Source organism: Pelobates fuscus, chromosome 4, assembly GCF_036172605.1.
Source record: "Pelobates fuscus isolate aPelFus1 chromosome 4, aPelFus1.pri, whole genome shotgun sequence".
Classification (NCBI taxonomy): Eukaryota; Metazoa; Chordata; class Amphibia; order Anura; family Pelobatidae; genus Pelobates; species Pelobates fuscus.
In genome coordinates, this window is record NC_086320.1 from 172,023,829 (window position 1) to 172,041,873 (window position 18,045).

General features: G+C 38.9%; 1 protein-coding gene across 1 annotated transcript in view; it reads left to right on the forward strand.

Moving 5' to 3' along the window:
- Positions 1-17,755, forward strand: part of SLC22A23 (solute carrier family 22 member 23) — a 182,693-nt gene extending 164,938 nt beyond the window's left edge. The window contains exons 6-10 of the mRNA XM_063451779.1: positions 707-809; positions 5,259-5,491; positions 9,600-9,632; positions 10,109-10,232; positions 16,521-17,755. Coding sequence (XP_063307849.1) covers positions 707-809; positions 5,259-5,491; positions 9,600-9,632; positions 10,109-10,232; positions 16,521-16,878 — 851 coding nt within the window. The 3' untranslated portion in view covers positions 16,879-17,755. The remainder of the gene's footprint in view (positions 1-706; positions 810-5,258; positions 5,492-9,599; positions 9,633-10,108; positions 10,233-16,520) is intronic.
- Positions 17,756-18,045: the final 290 nt, after the last annotated feature.

The window sequence follows — 18,045 nt, forward strand, 5'->3', positions numbered from 1 at the left end:
TTGAAAATGCATCTTCTTAAAAAAGATTGCCATAAAAATACCTGAAGAAACATCCTTCAAAAATAGATTACTTTATTAGTCTTGATCGTTCACTTGTTTTATATATCAAGGATGTCTGATTTTGGAACATATAGGACTATGATCGAAACAAGGGAATTATTGGTTTAAATTAAACATCTGCATAATTTGGTATAATTCTGGGAAGCTTACTTGCAGTCACTAAACTCTTAACAGCTACACATAAATCTATACATTGTAGGAAGCAGACCTCTCAGGATAATTACCTTTGGGCACTTTGATACTTTTTAATGTTACTATTTTATAACTAGCATCTGAACATATTTCATTTGTTTTAAAAAAAAAAAATTTGAGGAGGAATGGGGATTTATCCACACGTAATCTATCATTGGATTTTTACTAGGATGTTTTTAATCCTGATGTTGGCTATGGCAGAAAAACATTTTTGATCCAGCTATAGGCCACGAATATCCTCAGTGTTTTTAAAGTTATACGGTCAAATAAGAGACTTTACAGTTTTCTGAATTTAACTGATCTATTTACGGCTTCGGTAAGAGAAGTTGATGTTAAAATATAATTATTTAGTGTCTCTTTAATCTTTGTGTAATACAATCTTTTTCTTCATGGTTGCTTTTCTTAAAAGCATTGGTAAAATGTTGAACAATAAAAGTGTGCTGTTGCATTGCAGAGTTGGAGAAGGAGTTGAACAGAAGGCCAAAGAGAGTGTGTATTGTAAAGGTTGTCGGGACCAGGAACCTATGGAAGAATATTGTTGTGCTCTGTGTAAACTCGTAAGTTTTAAGCGCTTCTTTCTTCTTGGATATGAGAATCACATAAAATTTGATTCTGTTCATGTTCTCTTAACAATCATTTCACAGATTGAGCTCTAACATCAGAAATCTGCAATCGAGTCAAATCCTTCCTTTGGAAACATATGCATATCCCTCTTATCTTGTAGAAATAGAGAGGGGGAAATGATCTACAGTCTAGGCTCCAAAACAACTATAGCTTAATGAAGATGTTTTGGTGTATAGATTATTCCTTTGCAGTCTCACTGCTCAATTCTCTGACATTTAGGAGTTAAATCACTTTGTTTATACAGCCTAGTCACACCTCCCTGCATGTGACTTGCACAGTCTTCCTAAACATTTCCTTTAAAGGAACCTAGATATTCTAAATTAATCTAGTCTGCTTAAAGGGACACTATAGTCACCAGAACAACTACAGCTTATTGAATTTGTTCTGGTGAGTAGAATCATTACCTTCAGGCTTTTTGCTGTAAACACTGTCTTTTCTGCCCATTGGAGTGGTCTGGGTGCCATCTCCCACTACCCTTAACCTTGCAACTGTAAATATTGCATTTTTCATAAACTGCAATATTTACATTGCAGGGTTAACTCCTCCTCTAGTGGCTGTCTAGTAAAGGGCACTTCCTGGTCTATAGCACAGGTTTTCTGTGCTATAGCGTCGCTGGACATCCTCACGCTATGTGAGCACCTCGAGCATCGTTAAAATCCCCATAGGGAAGCATTGAAGGCATTTTCAATGCTTTCCTATGGGGAGGTCTAACGCGCATGCGCATTAGGTCTTATCCCTCTGGCGGCCGTGTATGCGCAATCGGTCTCCCCCGCCGGCTGACGTGGGCAGACCCTAAACCACCACCTTACCTTATGAAGTCCCATGCTTACCCGTATTCCACAAGTTTGGCTAGCCCTTAGTGCCTTGTTTACTGCCACCACAGTTAGCCATGTTTAACCAGCCTAATACTATGATTTGCTATAACTTGGCAAACAGTGCAAGCTTACTGAATGTTAGGATGACATATGTTTATGAAGTGCTCGCTATTGCTGTAGTGATAAGGCAGGCTCGATTGTAACACCACATGTATAACTAATGTACAACTCACATGACCAGAGGGATATTTCATCAATCGGTCTTTCTATAGACTGTTTAACAGTACGGAACTGCCCTGACCCACTCGGCTTTATTTATTTACCATACTTAAACCTAGGCACCAATACCGAACTTAGGATTCAGCTGCAGAGTGTCATCCTGGTCATTATTCCTTTGCACACAGTCACCACTTGCTATAGAAATTGTCACACTCCAACTACTTCTCATGACCGCTTTATTTTGCACGCCTAATATTGCAGTAACATTTCAAGTCCAGACAAGTTTAATTAGTTACCAGAGTTGCCGAGAACTTGCAATAAAAAAAAGCTAAGAACGGGGGGCGTGGCCTGAACCTGAACCGGAGCGGACGCCATTTCTGCCTGCTCCTAACAAGCCTGAAATAAATCCGCAAACATCCAGAAGAGGAAATGACCGATTGCCAGACCCATCCTGAATCCGGCATCAGGACGAAGAAACGCACACATTGATGCCTTTTTTTCAACCCCAGAGATCGGGCAAGGTAAAACGGAGGCTCAAGGCCTATCCCTCACCGACATCCTCCGGGCTCGAGTACTTCCTAGACGGAGTGTACAGCCGAGGTGAGCCACCACCCTCTAGCGACCCTCTGCCGACCCACAACAATACCCCGACGAATATGGGGAGACGTACGCAAAAAGTATAATCCGGCCACCCGGCAGAGCAGACCGACATTGGGGCTCTACTGCAGAGGCAGGCACAATCCAAGATGGCCGCGGAGGCCCCACAAACTCCGACAACGACCCGGGCGGCATCTCACACACCCGCTCAAACGGAGGATGACAGTGAGTACACCCCGACACCAACACAGGCACCGCCTGACAACACATTGGCCACCAAACAGGACCTCCATAATTGGGTGCAAGACATTAAGGAGACACTGGCCGCAGATGTGGGCCTGCTTAAAGGGGAAGTACAAAAAGTAACTAAAAGAGTAAGGGTGACAGAGGAGAGCATCATGACCATCCAAACAGACATAACACAAGTAAAGGAAGTGATACAATTGCAGACCACCCAACAGGGTCTCTCCCTACAACTGTCAACCCACGAAGACCGAGCTCGTCGCAACCACGTCAAAATACGTGGGGTACCCTCTGACATTACACCTGAAGAACTACCTCACTATGTGAGACGGCTCCTGGCCACCCTCCTGCCGCCAACTACAGCAAGGAAGACGCTCCTCGACAGGCTCTACAGACTCCCACCCTCAGCCACAATGCCTAATACAACTCCCAGGGATATTATCTTACACTGTGCCACCACACAGGACAAAGCCAACATCATGTCGGCAGTACGGGACAAAACCCCCTTGGCCTTTGAAAATGCACAGCTGCTTTTCTTCCAGGACCTAACTAGAGCCACACTTCAGTGGCGCCGGACACTATCCCACTTTACCAGCCTATTGCGCTCTGTGAAGTTGCCATACCGCTGGGAGGCACCTCGATTCCTGCTAATCACCCACAGCGGGACCACGCACAGGGTCTCCGCGACCACAGAAGTGCCTGCAGTGCTCACCAAATTGGGACTACAAGACAGAAACAACACAACAGAGACCCCTGCACAGAGATGGGACCCAGACAACACTGTGCCATTCATTCCGAGAAGCACGGGACCTACAAATCGGGACACTTGAATAACATAGGCTGGAAAGAATTTTCACAAACCACACGCAGTTCCTGGAGTAGGAGCGGTGTAAACAAACACTCCAGCCACAGAAGACTTATGAATTTCTTTTAGAATGATTTCTTTTTGTTAATGTTCTTATGTTTCTATTTACTGAAATGATATTACCCAGCTTGGCACATGTCTCTGCGCTTCATACACCTGACGGCACACACGGAAACGCTAACCCACAGATCACCGAACACACTGCTAGCTTCACACAACGGTCGGGGAAACGGGAACTCCAAGAGCTCCCTCTCCACCACCCCCCCCCCACCACCACCATCCCTTAGGTCAGGGGTACACCACCCTCCGGGAAACCCTAGACACTAGACACACGGGTGCCCAGCCCACCAAAACCCGACCACAAGTCAACCTACAGTCTGACCGAGACATCCTGACTGCTTACACGAGGCATGCTGAGCAACATCGCCACATACAACCTCAACAGAGAGCTGGGCCACACAGCACCACAAACCGCTACGAACCCGGAGACACATACGCCTCAACACGATCGACACAAAGCTCTCTTGACTACTCAAAATAGTTGACACCCTGGCACAACACATGAACACCTGTACTACCACACCTGTAACCTTGACGACTAAAACTATTACCACCAGACACCACTCCTGTTGACACACTTGCTTCCACCTATTGTCTTATACTACACTTGAGAAAGTGCGAAAGCACAACGCAATAATTTCACTGTCCTATGCCTCTAGATTAATCTAGTGGCACTTTTATGTTTTTATTGCTTCACTGTTCATATATTGCCTTATTGTGAATAAGCGTGTTTTCTTTCACGAGAGAAAAAAAAAAATGTGCAGCATATCTTGTCCATATCCGTTCAAAAATTGTCATTATACCTTGTGTCAAGAGACAAAAAAGAAACATGTATTTAAAACTGCACACCCAAAATAAAGAATTCCAAAAAAAATAAAAATAAACATGTTAACATTGTGTATTTCTAAACTCAGGACAAAATTTAGAAACTATTTTGTACGGGTGTTTTTTTTGGCGGTTGTAGATGCACAACAGATTTTGGGGTTCAAAGTTAGAAAAGGTGTGATTTTATTGTTTGTTTTTGTTATTTCATCATATTTTATCATTTTCTTTATAGTAAATTATATAAAATGATTAAAATAATGGTATCTTTTGAAAGAGCATTTAATGGCGAGAAAAAAATTATGTGTGGGTACAGTAAATGAGTAAGAGGAAAATTACAGCTAAACACAAACGCTGCAGAAATGTAAAAAGAGGCCTGGTCCTTAACGGTAAGAAAATTGAAAAACGTACACAGTACTGATTATAGTGCCTGGATTGTCCCAATGCCACCCCCTCTAGATAAGTCATGCAATGCATTTGCTAAGCACATCATCTGATTGCGCTCAGCCAGTGAACTAAGCCCTTTATGTAAATGTATCTTAGGAGCACAATTTCTGGTAGCACTTTTTTATATGTGTAGAGTTTTTCATCTTTTTTTTTATGTTATAGGATGGAGTTTATAGTTTGTTTCTAAACATGCCTTTTACATTTTTCATACCTTTATCAAACTAGGGTTATTATACATGTGTATCCTTAAACATCTGGTGTAATGACCTGATGCTGATTTTTGCCATGTTTCCTATACTCCCCACCCCCCACAGCTTGACTGGTTTCGGAATACACCACTGTTTTGCAAAAAGCCTAATGGATCCAGAAGTCAACATGACCATCATGCACAATTTCTATGTAAACTATTTTGCCATGGCAGGGATTGCTCTGGCATCATGCCTAGCAATGTGCCCGGTGGTTGGATTTATGGGTCGAAGAGGAGGATTACTGCTATTCATGATCTTGACTGCTCTGGCATCTCTGCTGCAGCTGGGACTTCTCAACTGTAAGTTATTGTTGGGTTTACTGCTGGTCAGTCAGTCAACTCTATTTTCTAAACTGTGTGTATGTAGTAGAGACATAAAAACTAACTTACAACTTATTCATGCAAACAACCACTTAACGGGTTATCAAGCCCATATTATATAACGACATATTGACAAGTAGTAACTTCAACTCGAAAGAAGGGATTATATGGGCATCCAGAGCACTTCATCTCAATGAAGTAGTTTTGGTACCACGTCTCTGTCTGTTAACCCAGCAACTTTAAACACTGCCATTTTGCTAGGTAGGTAGAGGAATGCTATAGCAGCTACAATTGAGATAAAACAGGCTTGCACCAGTGATACAGACACAGTTTGTATTATGCTCACTCATACTCGCTCTTCCGTAGAATTTTAAATTCTCTCCTTTTCTTTTTCCTTTTCAATTATTTACTAAACTCTGTATTGTATTGCATAGAAAACATAATTGAAAATGTAATTTTAAGAAAATGTAGCTGGTTTGGGAAACAACTCCTACTTGACTAGAATCATTGGATGGGGATTTTAGCCTAAATGTTAAATTTCACTACAATGTTTTTCATTTCATTACAATTCAGAGTTTAGTAAAAAAAAACACCCAATAGTCTTAAAATTGCCAGATTTTCTCTGTTTCCTGATGAGACCGTTTGATTGCCCCTATAATCAAGCATCCAGCCATTTGCCTACTAATTTGCACAATGGCAATGATTGTTTCTCTTAAAAATGCATTGATTACATTACATTAATCATGAGAATTTTTAATAGAATCTCTGAAGTAAAGGACTGATTACCGCTCATCAATAATTTTTTTTCTTTTATCTTGACAAAAAGATGTACCAGAAAAAAAGGCTAATGCCCAATGGCATAAATGAAGAAACACTTTAGGAAATGCTCCCTAAAGGGATACTCTGGACTAAAGAACTTTTAGCTTGCTGAATAGCTTTGTGTGAAGAATTTTGAAGCTTTGTTTAATTTTGAAATAAGTGCAGATTTAATAGAAATTGAGACTTTTATAAATTTACCTGGTAAACAGACAACAGGTCCTGGTACATCCTGGTTGTTTAGCTCCGTTGAGCCAACCTCAGGAGGCACTAATTGCTCCGAGCACCTACCTTGCAAAGACTGCATTGGGAATACTGTCACTGGTCAGCCACAGAAAATATGGGCAGGTTTAAAAGGGGAGGGCTTGCAAAGGCAGCAGACAAGAGAACTGCAGGTTTTGCAAGAGGTATTTAGATAATACCCCAAATAAAAAAAAAAAGCATAATTAAATGCAAGTTTTCATTGGGGCTATATCTCCCAAATAGTGAATTTTATTTATTTTGTATTTGGGCAGTGAAGTTTCCCTTTATCTGAAAGAGGTGTGTCTTTATTTTTTTAATTAATGCACTTCAACGCAAGATGGTATAGAGGAATGTTTAACCCCTTAATGACCGGGGACGTAAAGGGTACAACAGACAAAAACGGTCTTTAACGACCGATGACGTACCCTGTACGTCCGCAGCCAAAACCTTTCGGGTTGCTTCATGTGGAGTTGGCTCTTGATATTTCAACTCAAAAATGTAATACCTGGTGCTCTGGTCACATAATAGATAATATTGCACAAAAATACCGGCACTCCAGGATTTAGTAGATAAATCATCTTTATTCAAGTAGATCCAAGTGGTTGACGTTTCAGCCCCTATATGTATGTATTATACAAAAAATCCTAACTTTGGCCAGCTTTTGTGACTAAGTGGCTACTACAAAAGACTGGAAATACCCCATTTTGAATACCCTGGGTTATCTACATTTGAAAATGGTATGCCATGATGAGGTTTTTTTCACATTCCTGGGCTGCTATATGGTCTCAAAAGGCAACACAGACCCAGCAAACCAATCTGGCAAACTGAATTGGGCAAGCCCTATATTGACCATATAACTTTCCAAAACACCATAAAACCTGTACATGGGGGTATTGTTATACTGTGGAGACTTCATTGAACACAAATGTAAGTGTTTACAACAGTAAAACTTATCATGACGATGAAATCACCAGTAAAAGCGCAGTTTTGGTGTAAAAAAAAAATGCAAAATCCTAATAAAAACACTAACTTTGGCCAGCGTTTGTGACTAAGTGGCTACTACAAAAGACTGGACATACTCCATTTTGAATACCCTGGATTGTATACTTTTACAAATGGTATGCCATGATGGGGTTAATTTTCATTCCTGGGCTTCTATACGTTCTCAAAGGCAACATAGGGCCAGCAAACCAATCTGGCAAATTTCAATGTGCAAACATGGAAAAGGGGAAAGTCCTACACTTGACCCCTGTAAGTTTGCAAAAACCCATAAAACCTGTACATTGGGGCAGTGTTCTTTGTCAGTAACACATAACAGGAACTGAGAATCCATGCCTAAAGTACAATGTGAGAGAAAAATAACACAAAAAAATGACTACCCAAAAGTTTGACAAAGACTGGTGGTAGAATTAGTGCGTGGAAAGTGTTTTTCAAATACCACCATTTGAAATACCCTAGGGTGTCTACTTTTCAAAAATATATATCTAAAAATATATATTACATTGATCGGCTTCAAAATTTTCCAAATAGGGCATGGGTGCATGATGACCAGCTGTGAAAATTCCAAGTTGGAAAACTGGAATGCGCACCCTCCAAATAAGGTATTTTAGCCCACAGACAACACAACACACCTATACATGGGTGATATCACTGTACTCAGGTGATGGTGCTAAATGCATATTGGGGTGTTCTGTGGCAGTAAACCTTAAAGTTCTCCATACATGTATTTTTAAATTGCTATGTGTGTCAAAAAAATCACCAATTATTATTTATTTTTAAAATTTTTGATTGGTGGTAAAATGGTTGCATGAAAAGAGTCAAAATACCCCAAGTTTAATACCTTAGGTTGTCTTCTTTTAAAATATATATATACATGTGAAGGGTTATTCAGGGATTCCTGACAGAAATCAGTGTTACAATGTAACTTGCGTTAATTTTGAAATCAAATGGTTTGGAAATAGCAAAGTGCTACTTGTACTTATTGGCCTATAACTTTCCAAAAAAAAGCTAAGAACATGTTAACATTGGGTGGATCTAAACTCAGGACAAAAGTTAGAAACTATTTAGCACGGGTGTTTTTTGGCGGTCGTAGATGCGTAACAGATTTTGTGGGTAAAAGTTTGAAAAAGTGTTAAAAAAATTATATAATATGATTAAAATAATGGTATCTTTAGAAAGACTATTTAATGGCGAGAAAAACGGTATATAATGTGTGTGGATACACTAAATGAGTAAGAGGAAAATTACAGCTAAACACAAACACTGCAGAAATGTAAAAACAGCCCTGGTCCCAAACGGTAAGAAAATTGAAAAGTGGTCTGGTCACTAAGGGGTTAAACATGGCATGAGTCTGGGCTTGGTGAAGATGGTGTGCTGCTACCTTATGGCTTATTCATCATTGATCAGTCATACTGTAACCTTTCTTCAACCAATGATGATTAAATCGGTGTACATCTGCAAAGAGCGCATAGTACAACAGGATGAGAAAATGACCCAATGAGAGTTATTGGTACCCAGTAAGGGGACTTTCTATGTAGACCGAACACTCTGGGCAACCGCTGATCCGTTAAGTGGTGTGTTACATATAGTCCCCATTTAAGTGTGTTTAGATACAAAAGACTCATAACCGCTTTCAGTATCTGGGAATATCCTCTGGATAGATTGCTTTTTTTCGTGGGCTGGTGAATTTTTTAAATTCAAATATAGTTTTCTGTTCCCTAAGGGTAGTTAGTTAAATATGAGTCATTGTTCTGTCTTGTTTGTGCTTGATGTTCAGTTGGTGCATGTATATTAGCATATCATTAAATTTCTGCCACTGTTTTTTTAGATTTAATTTCTATGCTCTATCTTCAGTAAAAAAAAAAAAAAAAAAAAGCTTGTTAATAGAATGTAATTAACATTCCAGTAAGGAGACATGAATTAAAGACTTGAGTTGAATAGAGCAACTTTATAAACTTATATTAATAACCTATTTCTAATATTTCCTTTTTTTTTTTCTCTCTCCTATAAATCCTTTTTCTGGCTAAAGTGATTGGGAAATACACCTTGCGCCCGGAAACTGGTAAATACTTTTATTTTTATTGTTGTACATATAAGGCATCCTGTAATTCCGGATATTATCCGAAATTAAAATGTAGCTGAATTAATGAATGCTTTAGAAAATAAGTTTTCAGTTTTTGAAATGAGCTTTTCGAACAAATAGATTATTGTATCTGTTGATTATTTACTTTAATAAAACAAATTATAGAGTGCTAAACACAGCAGGCCAAAACAGAGATGAGTTCTATAGTGTGTTGTGAGGTCTATAGTAAAAGGCAAACATTCTGGAGAGCGTAAAGGCATCCAAAGTAGTTGACGGTCAGCAACCATCGTGAAAAGACTAATGCACCTTCTTCTGCTACCCGACAGACTGTGAAAACATTTATTAGAGGCCAGCAAAATGCTACCTAACAAAAAGAAATTAAAACCATATACTACATAAGTTTAATATATAAGTAATAATGCCTAGGCTTTCTTTATGGCTTTTTATATCAATAGGTATGAGTGAAACTGTGAAAAACAGATTTTCCATTGTTTTCTCCATCATTGGGATGTTTTCGTCTCACGCAGTGGGAAGTCTAAGTGTGTTTTTCTGCGCTGAAATCACACCCACAGTTATCAGGTAAGTTTTCAATATTTATTTTGGACTACATGTAAAACACAAAATGGAGGATACAATTGTCGCTTTACATGCAAATGTAGTATGTAAAAGGACGTCCTGAGCCTAGAGCCATTATAGCACATTGTAGTGATTATGCTGCTAATAGGCTACAGGTAGTGCCCCAAAGTTCTGTTTCGAACCATTTTCTCCACATTCTTCACGTATTACTAATGCTGAATTTACACTTCCGCATTATCGATATCAAGTTTGTCCATGTATGGATGGTAGTGATAGTCTGAGAACTGTGTGTCTGTTTGTTTGTAAATTTATACCTCCCACTATAAAATCAGTCCATGTTTTGAGAATTGTGGTTACTTACTTTGTTCTAAAATAGTCTACTTCCTTACAACCTTCCTGATGTTGGATTGTAGTATATTGCAACCTTCCATCTGTTCTAACCACAATGTAGTTTTTCTGCCAGTCGAGTATTTTTCACTATTTTCACGGTACTAGAGTGCTTAAATGTATTATTACTACCATTTGTACCTTTTTGGGTATAGTTCCTTGTTTTACGGACTCCTGTAAGTGCAATTTCAGCAAGCATTTATTGGGGTGAATTGTTCATTAGCGGCAAGCTGATAAAAATGTTCCTCAATGTTACCTTTGGCTCACAATACCACAAGAAACTACTAATAACTTTAGTTTTAGCTGGCTTTTAGAGTGTTCATTTACCAACAACATGGCAGCTGCTTTGCAATATTATTATATTTGCACTTTTTGTAGATGACAGGAGCCCTTTATTAGCAGTAGGATTGAATATATTTTAGTTGATGTTGGTTGAAAACCTTTTGAGGCCCTGCAGTGTGGGGCTTGACACTAAACTATAGCCACGTAGGATATCTGTTTGGCACATAGAAACCAGGAGGGGTGTACACGGAACCTTATTCTTCTACAAATATTTTTCCAGCTTGTTCGTGTATTTAAGTGTCCTCTGTTATTCCTGTAAAGCAGGTTACTTCAGTTTCTTGATGCTTTATTTCACACTTTGAGTTTTTTATGTAGATTTCGGCCTCCAGACAGACGAGTTAGGGAATAGGTACATCTATAGAGTTCTATGTAGAATTATCAAACATGCTGGGCACGGGAACATTACATTTAAGGGCTTACGTGTCTTGTATCTCAGGACAAAACTATAGGGCACTCAGATAGCTAAGAATTTCTAAATTAATGGAATCTTATTGTATGGAAAAAGTGTTACACATACTTTTAATAATAGAGTAGAATAGCTTATCCTTCTTCAGACATGTTGATGACACAAAATAATAACTCTGTGGCCTATGTTCTAATCGGAGGCAAACAAATTGTCAAGCACCTACCACTCCGTACTTATTTCTAATAACCCTCTAGTACGTTGCGCAAAATCTTTTATTACTTTCAGACTAATTCCAGTTCTTGTTCATTGTATAACCTCAGTAGGTTTACCAGGCCAGCTGCACTGTCTGTGAACAGTAGCATATTTACCTGTATGATGTAATTGGGTAATATCTGGATATGCTAGATAATTAAGCCTGTATTGAAGTAGTTAATATTCCATTTGAGGAGGGAGATGTGTGTGACTTTCACTGTGTCTGTGTCTTATTGCATCATATAACTCTGAAAGCCCCTAAATGCTTTCTTTTGTCTGGTAAATATTCCCTGTGAGAGGTTCCATAAGTCCCTAATGCTCCATCCAGCTAGTGAGTGTTACCGGATCAAGACTTGCAGTGTAACCACTTTATTGCACACACCATTCTGTTCTAAAACAAATCTAAATGTAAGTGTATACATCTAACTGGGTTATTCACAAAACACAGAAAAAAAACAATGTGTGTGTACACAAGTTCTCCTTTCCAGGTTTTAAGACCAGTGATTACCTGCTGGTCTGCTGATTTTTGTTAAGCCCTGTCATAGACATTAAGTCACAAGTCTCTTTGAGCAAGTAACCATCTAGCATCCAGAGATGTTACTCACTGAACAACTGAACTCTTTCCATTTTGGGTTCTAGGACGAGCATAGTTATTGCACATAGTACTTATAGAGACTGTATAAAATAGGCAGTGTTCTACTTAGTTCATGATAAATAGCATATACTGTGATTCCTTGTCAAATGTTTCTTATTGAAAGGTGAGGGGGGGATATCCATCCCTTATAAAATTGATGACGTATGCTTCATGAAAAACACGACATGACGGTGTCAAATAAGGTGTAAAAGCACTCCACATGCACAGTAATAAATAGTGTACAAACAGAACAAGAGTAAAAGAAGAGGCACATAAACTACAATCATAAAGAGTACTTTCGTTTGACATTATCCTCCCATATGTTCCAGTGAGTTAATGATTCTGTTGTTTGATGGCAATCTGAGGTGCATCTCATAGCATTTATTCTCGAAGGCCAGTGTTAATACCGCTTTAATAGCAGGAACCACGTCAGCTCTCCAATAACGTGATGTTACCACAGTGATCGCTATCAAAACGTGGCCTACCATTATCTTATCCAGTTTGGTAAACTTTTCAGGAAATGACTTGCATAAACATAGTTCTGGGGTCAAAGTCACAGCAGAAGGAGTGATATCCCTGATTATTGTATGTACATTCTTCCAAAAAATTGGAAACGTGGACATCGCCACCACATATGGGAATATGTGCCTGTTTGCCCACAGCCACACCAGCAGAGATTTGTAGAATTGGGGTATATTTTTTTTGGAGCCTGAATGGAGTCAGATACCACGGATATAAAACTTTATAGTGGTTCTCCAAATGAGCCGAACACTGGGTGATACCTTTCAAATTTAAAGAAACAGCCAACCAGTCATCCAGAGACATTTCTCTCTGCAGATCCCTTTCCCATGCGAGTATGTAATCCAATTTGGTTTGGGGCCTAGCATTAATATAGGAATAACATAATGATATAGTACGTTTCCTTCCCGGGTTATCAATATACATTTTTTCTATTTGGGATTTCTCTAAACTAGTATATTTTTGGTGAAGTATTGGGACTTCAAATATCTCACTTACTAATCTGGTAACTATCTCATATTTAGTGACATCTGTGATTTCTTAGCTGTGATTTCGTAACCGATCATTTTATAATAGATGGAGATATTTTGATTTATCAGTTTGTGTAACGATGTAGGCCACTTTTGAAATGTTAATAATAAGAATAAATTTATAGCTTCCCTATATCGTATCAAGAATGACAAGTCATTTATTTTATATATCAATTCTATGATAAAATTGTCAGCTTGCCCTTGTGGCTCTTCTTCAGTCAGTGCCTGCCCTCTAGTGGTAATTTAGTGAGCTACATACAGAGGCTGGTTTTGCTCTACACGGTTCACCTTGTTTGAATGTTATTATTTTCAGCAGTTTGCCATTTCTAAACTGAAACCTGCCCAGTAATGGAGAAGTTTCCAAAAACAATTAAGGAAAATCATTACATTTAAAATTGTTGTTTTAATACTTATTAGAAAAAAAAAGCATGCTACAAATACTCTTTAAAGAAATTAACACCAGGGATCGACCGATATTGGTTTTTTAGAACCGATAATCTGTGAACTTTCAGGCCGATAGCCGATAACTTATGATATTCTGTACATTTACCATTTTGAAAAAATAAACTAATCCTAAAGGTAAATGCACAAAATATACATGCCACATGTAGTGGGAGCTGTGTGTGTTTGTGTAGTGTGTGTATATATAGTGAATGCAGAGAGTTTGTGTAGTGTGTGTTTGTGCAGTGTGTGTATACTGAATTCAGAGTGTGTGTTTGTGTAGTGTGTAGAGGTTTAGACATGGAGTTGCAGGAGCTGCTGGCAAGGTAAGTCAGCGCTTGCTGCCGGCCCCCCCCAGGACCACCGGGCTTGTAATGAGCCTGGCGGTCCTAGGAGGTATTATCGGCAATATCGGTATCTATATTGGCCGATACCGATATTGCCGAAAATACCAAATATCGGCCGATTATATCGGTGAAACCGATAATCGTCGATCCCTAATTAACACACAAAGAATCACAATAAGATCAAAGGTTGAATAGAAAAGTGAAAACTCAGGATAAGGTCTGGATAAGGTTTCACCACTGTCATCCATCCCTGCAAATTGAGTATTTCATAAAGATTTAATCTTTATGAAATACTTATATTGACCGTGTTGGAATTTCACTGAAATTTCAACCCAGTCAAAACATACTTAGACAAAGTAGGACAATGGGCGGAGCTACCGCTGTCAAGAATTGTCAATACCCACCCATCACTAGTGGGAATTCTGTCTAGGGTCTCGCGGGATCCTCCATACACCTCAATGCTGAACTGTCCTATATACTGAAGTGCCTGGAGCAGAAGAGGTCCAGCCGGAAGATGATGGTGGCACCCGACACAGGTTCAGGTAAGTTGAACTCACCTCTCCCCCCTGGCCACCGAACCCCCAGCAGTGAAATAGATACATTTGTTTTCCACTATTACCATACACTCACAATTTATATAATTGTTTATGCTTCTCTATTTGGGAGGGGAATATTTAGTTTTTGTGTTATTTTCTTTACAGAGTATTTGTAGTGTGTTTTTACGAATAAGAATAATAAAGACAATTTTAATGTAATGTTTTTCCTTGTTTAGGAAACCTCCTTTTTAGCAAGTTTCCATGTAGTATACAGTTTTTTTTTTCTTTTCTGTATTATTTTTCTATTTTTCTTTTTTATAATCCCCATATTTTGAGGAATACTGTCCCTCCTTGCTCAAGTTACAACATTGTTATGTAATCTATGTGCACTCCAGACCCCTAATGCACTTCAGCTTACTGAAGTGCTTTGTGTGAACAGGTCCTGTTACTTCCTGGCTTGTTTAGCTCATTGGAGCTAAACTCAACTGGCAGCAGTTGCTCAGAGCACCTGCCTTGCAAAGACGTCTCATTGAGGTGCATTGGGCAGCCTATGATTGGACTGCCACAGAAAGTATGGGCTGGGTTAAAAGGGGAGGGCTTGAAAGGCTTCAGATGAGATCTGCAGCTTTTGCAAGCTTTTTTTTAGATATACATACCTCGCGACTCCAACGTCCTGTGAATCTGGATGCAGATAAAAGGGGAGGGCCAGTGATTTGATCACATCACTAGCCTCATCCCGATATTGTCAGACCTGCCTTGAAAGGGGGTCAATCCCCTGGTGTCCCTAAAAGAGGGTTCAGGACCCAAAAATCAGGGATTGTCCTGATTAAATCAGGACAGTTGGGAAGCATGGATATATTCCTGATGGTGGAAATGCATAATTTAATGTGTACATGTTTTATTGGGGTATTGCTACTTAATACATTTTTTTGTTTATTTTATTTGGGCACTGGGGTGTTCTTTTAAGTGTATTTATAAAGTCAACCTGAAGTTGTACCTACCTAGAAGTTTTTCAAGACCACCATGTTTTAAAGGCAGTGTGTTGGTTTTCAAACCTTCTTGCCTTTAAGCCATTTGTGTATGTGTACCACAAATCCCATTAACCTTAGTCAGCCTTTACCCAAACCTGCCCACCTGGGGAAATGTAATTCAACAGCTCCAAATCATGTAGCCTATGGTTTGCATTAATAATTGTAGTGCATAATATCTGCAACATTTAACAAAACCATCCATTCAAATTTATATTCTAACTGACCCAAATTATGGAACACATTAGAAAATTAATATTCATTAATACATTCATTAAGATTCATGAAAATGAATGTTCATATTGTACACTATTCACTTTTGTCTCAGATAGGGGTGCTCAAACGGCATGAAAAGTATCATGGGAGTTGTAGTTCTGCAACATCTGGGGATATACCTTTTGGGTACACATTAGAAAGATTTTGATGTCCAGTTGTAAATCTTCCTGTCAAACCCCACCATATAAATATCAGAATGAAGCCATTTGATTTTCTAGTACAGTGTATGTGAATTAGATTGCAATGCGCACACATTCTTTGAACTTAAAATTATAAATTTATAACATTTGTCTTGTGTAATCCTTGTCAAAAGGTAGTCTGACTTCCTACATTACAGGATAAATTGTATGTAACCTTTATATTTTAACTAGACGCTCTACACTCTAGCCCATACAGAGCGTTTAATTGTGTTTTTATGATTAGGAAAAACCTCTTCATGAGTGGGTATTAAGGGATGTCTAGATCCAATCTATACAAAATAAAATGTAGAGTTTGGATTGGGAGGTCGAATACACATGACATTAATCATAATGGTGTGTGTGATTTCTGTTCTCATTCTTATGATTTATTTCTTATTCTATTTTTGTTTTCAGGGGTGGTGGTCTGGGCCTCGTCCTGGCCAGTGCTGGCTTTGGAATGCTGACAGCCCCCATCATGGAACTCCACAATCAAAAGGGATACTTTTTGCACCATGTTATTTTTGCCTGTTGCACCCTAATCTGCATCATCTGCATTCTCCTCCTGCCAGAAAGCAAGAACCAAAATCTGCCTGAAAATATCCCTGATGGAGAGCACTATACCCGGCAGCCTCTCTTACCACACAAGAAAGGCGAGCAGCCTCTCTTATTAACTAACTCAGAACTCAAGGACTATTCTGGCCTCCATGACTCAATGGCCTTGGGAGACAGCATATCGGAAAATACCACAGTCAACGGTATTAAATCAACATAACTGAGCATTACTCACGGAAGAACATCTCTTGTATTTATTATTTGTTTCCCTTTTGCACAGGTCTTACAGACCAACAGGATTGTCTGGCACTGGTTTAGCCTCCCATACAGCTGCTGAGCCTCTTTTGACCCATGGGAAATGGAGTAAACGTGGAACATGAGTTTTCCTTTAGTAAATCCTGCCATTATTAAATGTACTGGGTTTTTTTTTGTCCTCTTTTTGTCCTTGTTTGTCTTTTTACTTAACTGTAGCAATGTGCCTGTGATTCCCCTTCAGCTCGCAACCAATCAGGCGCCGGACAAAAACTCTCAATAGTTTCATGGACTCTCCAACAAGTTAAACAAACAGGATAATTGTTCCGTTGTTCTCCAGCCGTGGTGACTAAATCACCTCGGTTGGAAATCTAGGTAAACAGAAGACACACAACTTTGGTAATTGGTGTATCTGATCTAGACGCACAGATATCCTCCGTACTGCATAATACAGTTACCTGATTGCTCAAAATAATCCTGAATCTGCCAGATGACCTTTCACAGATTGTGCATTATGAAATTCCCGCATCAAAACATTTAACAAAGTAGGGGGAATTAAGTTTAGCTATTGATAGAATATTTGGTGTGTTCGTTTTGAAATATTTTTGTCAACAGGCCCAGGCTTGTCACTGTTCCACTGAGAGGTTCATTTTGGCCCATGGGCGAGGCATCTTTATTGCACAGCAAGTGTGAAGAGACATTTATCAAATTGTACCCAAGTGAACATGAAATTGAAGACTGTCGCAGAATATTTCAGAATAGGAGCTAATGGACTCCAAGTACATATAAGTTTAAGTTTATATTTTATTTCTAGGATACTTGAGCAATACAAACCCATTGGGAAATTATGTGCAGCTTTTACTGAGTGTACCTAATAGTTCATCTACAGGTTTCACATCTCATCTTGAGGAATTTCGTGTGTGGAAATGTGCAGTATAAATGTGCCAAATTCTGCTTTTCTTGTATAAACAGGATGCTTCTTGCTGATTTTAGTTAAGTTTTGTTATCAATAATACAAGATGCAGCAAAGGTATGGCTTTAGGAAACATTATTGAGGATGCCACATACAATCTACTAGTAGTCTTTGATGTAAGAGAATGTACTGTATGTTCTAAAGCTTTCTACAAGCTGTTAA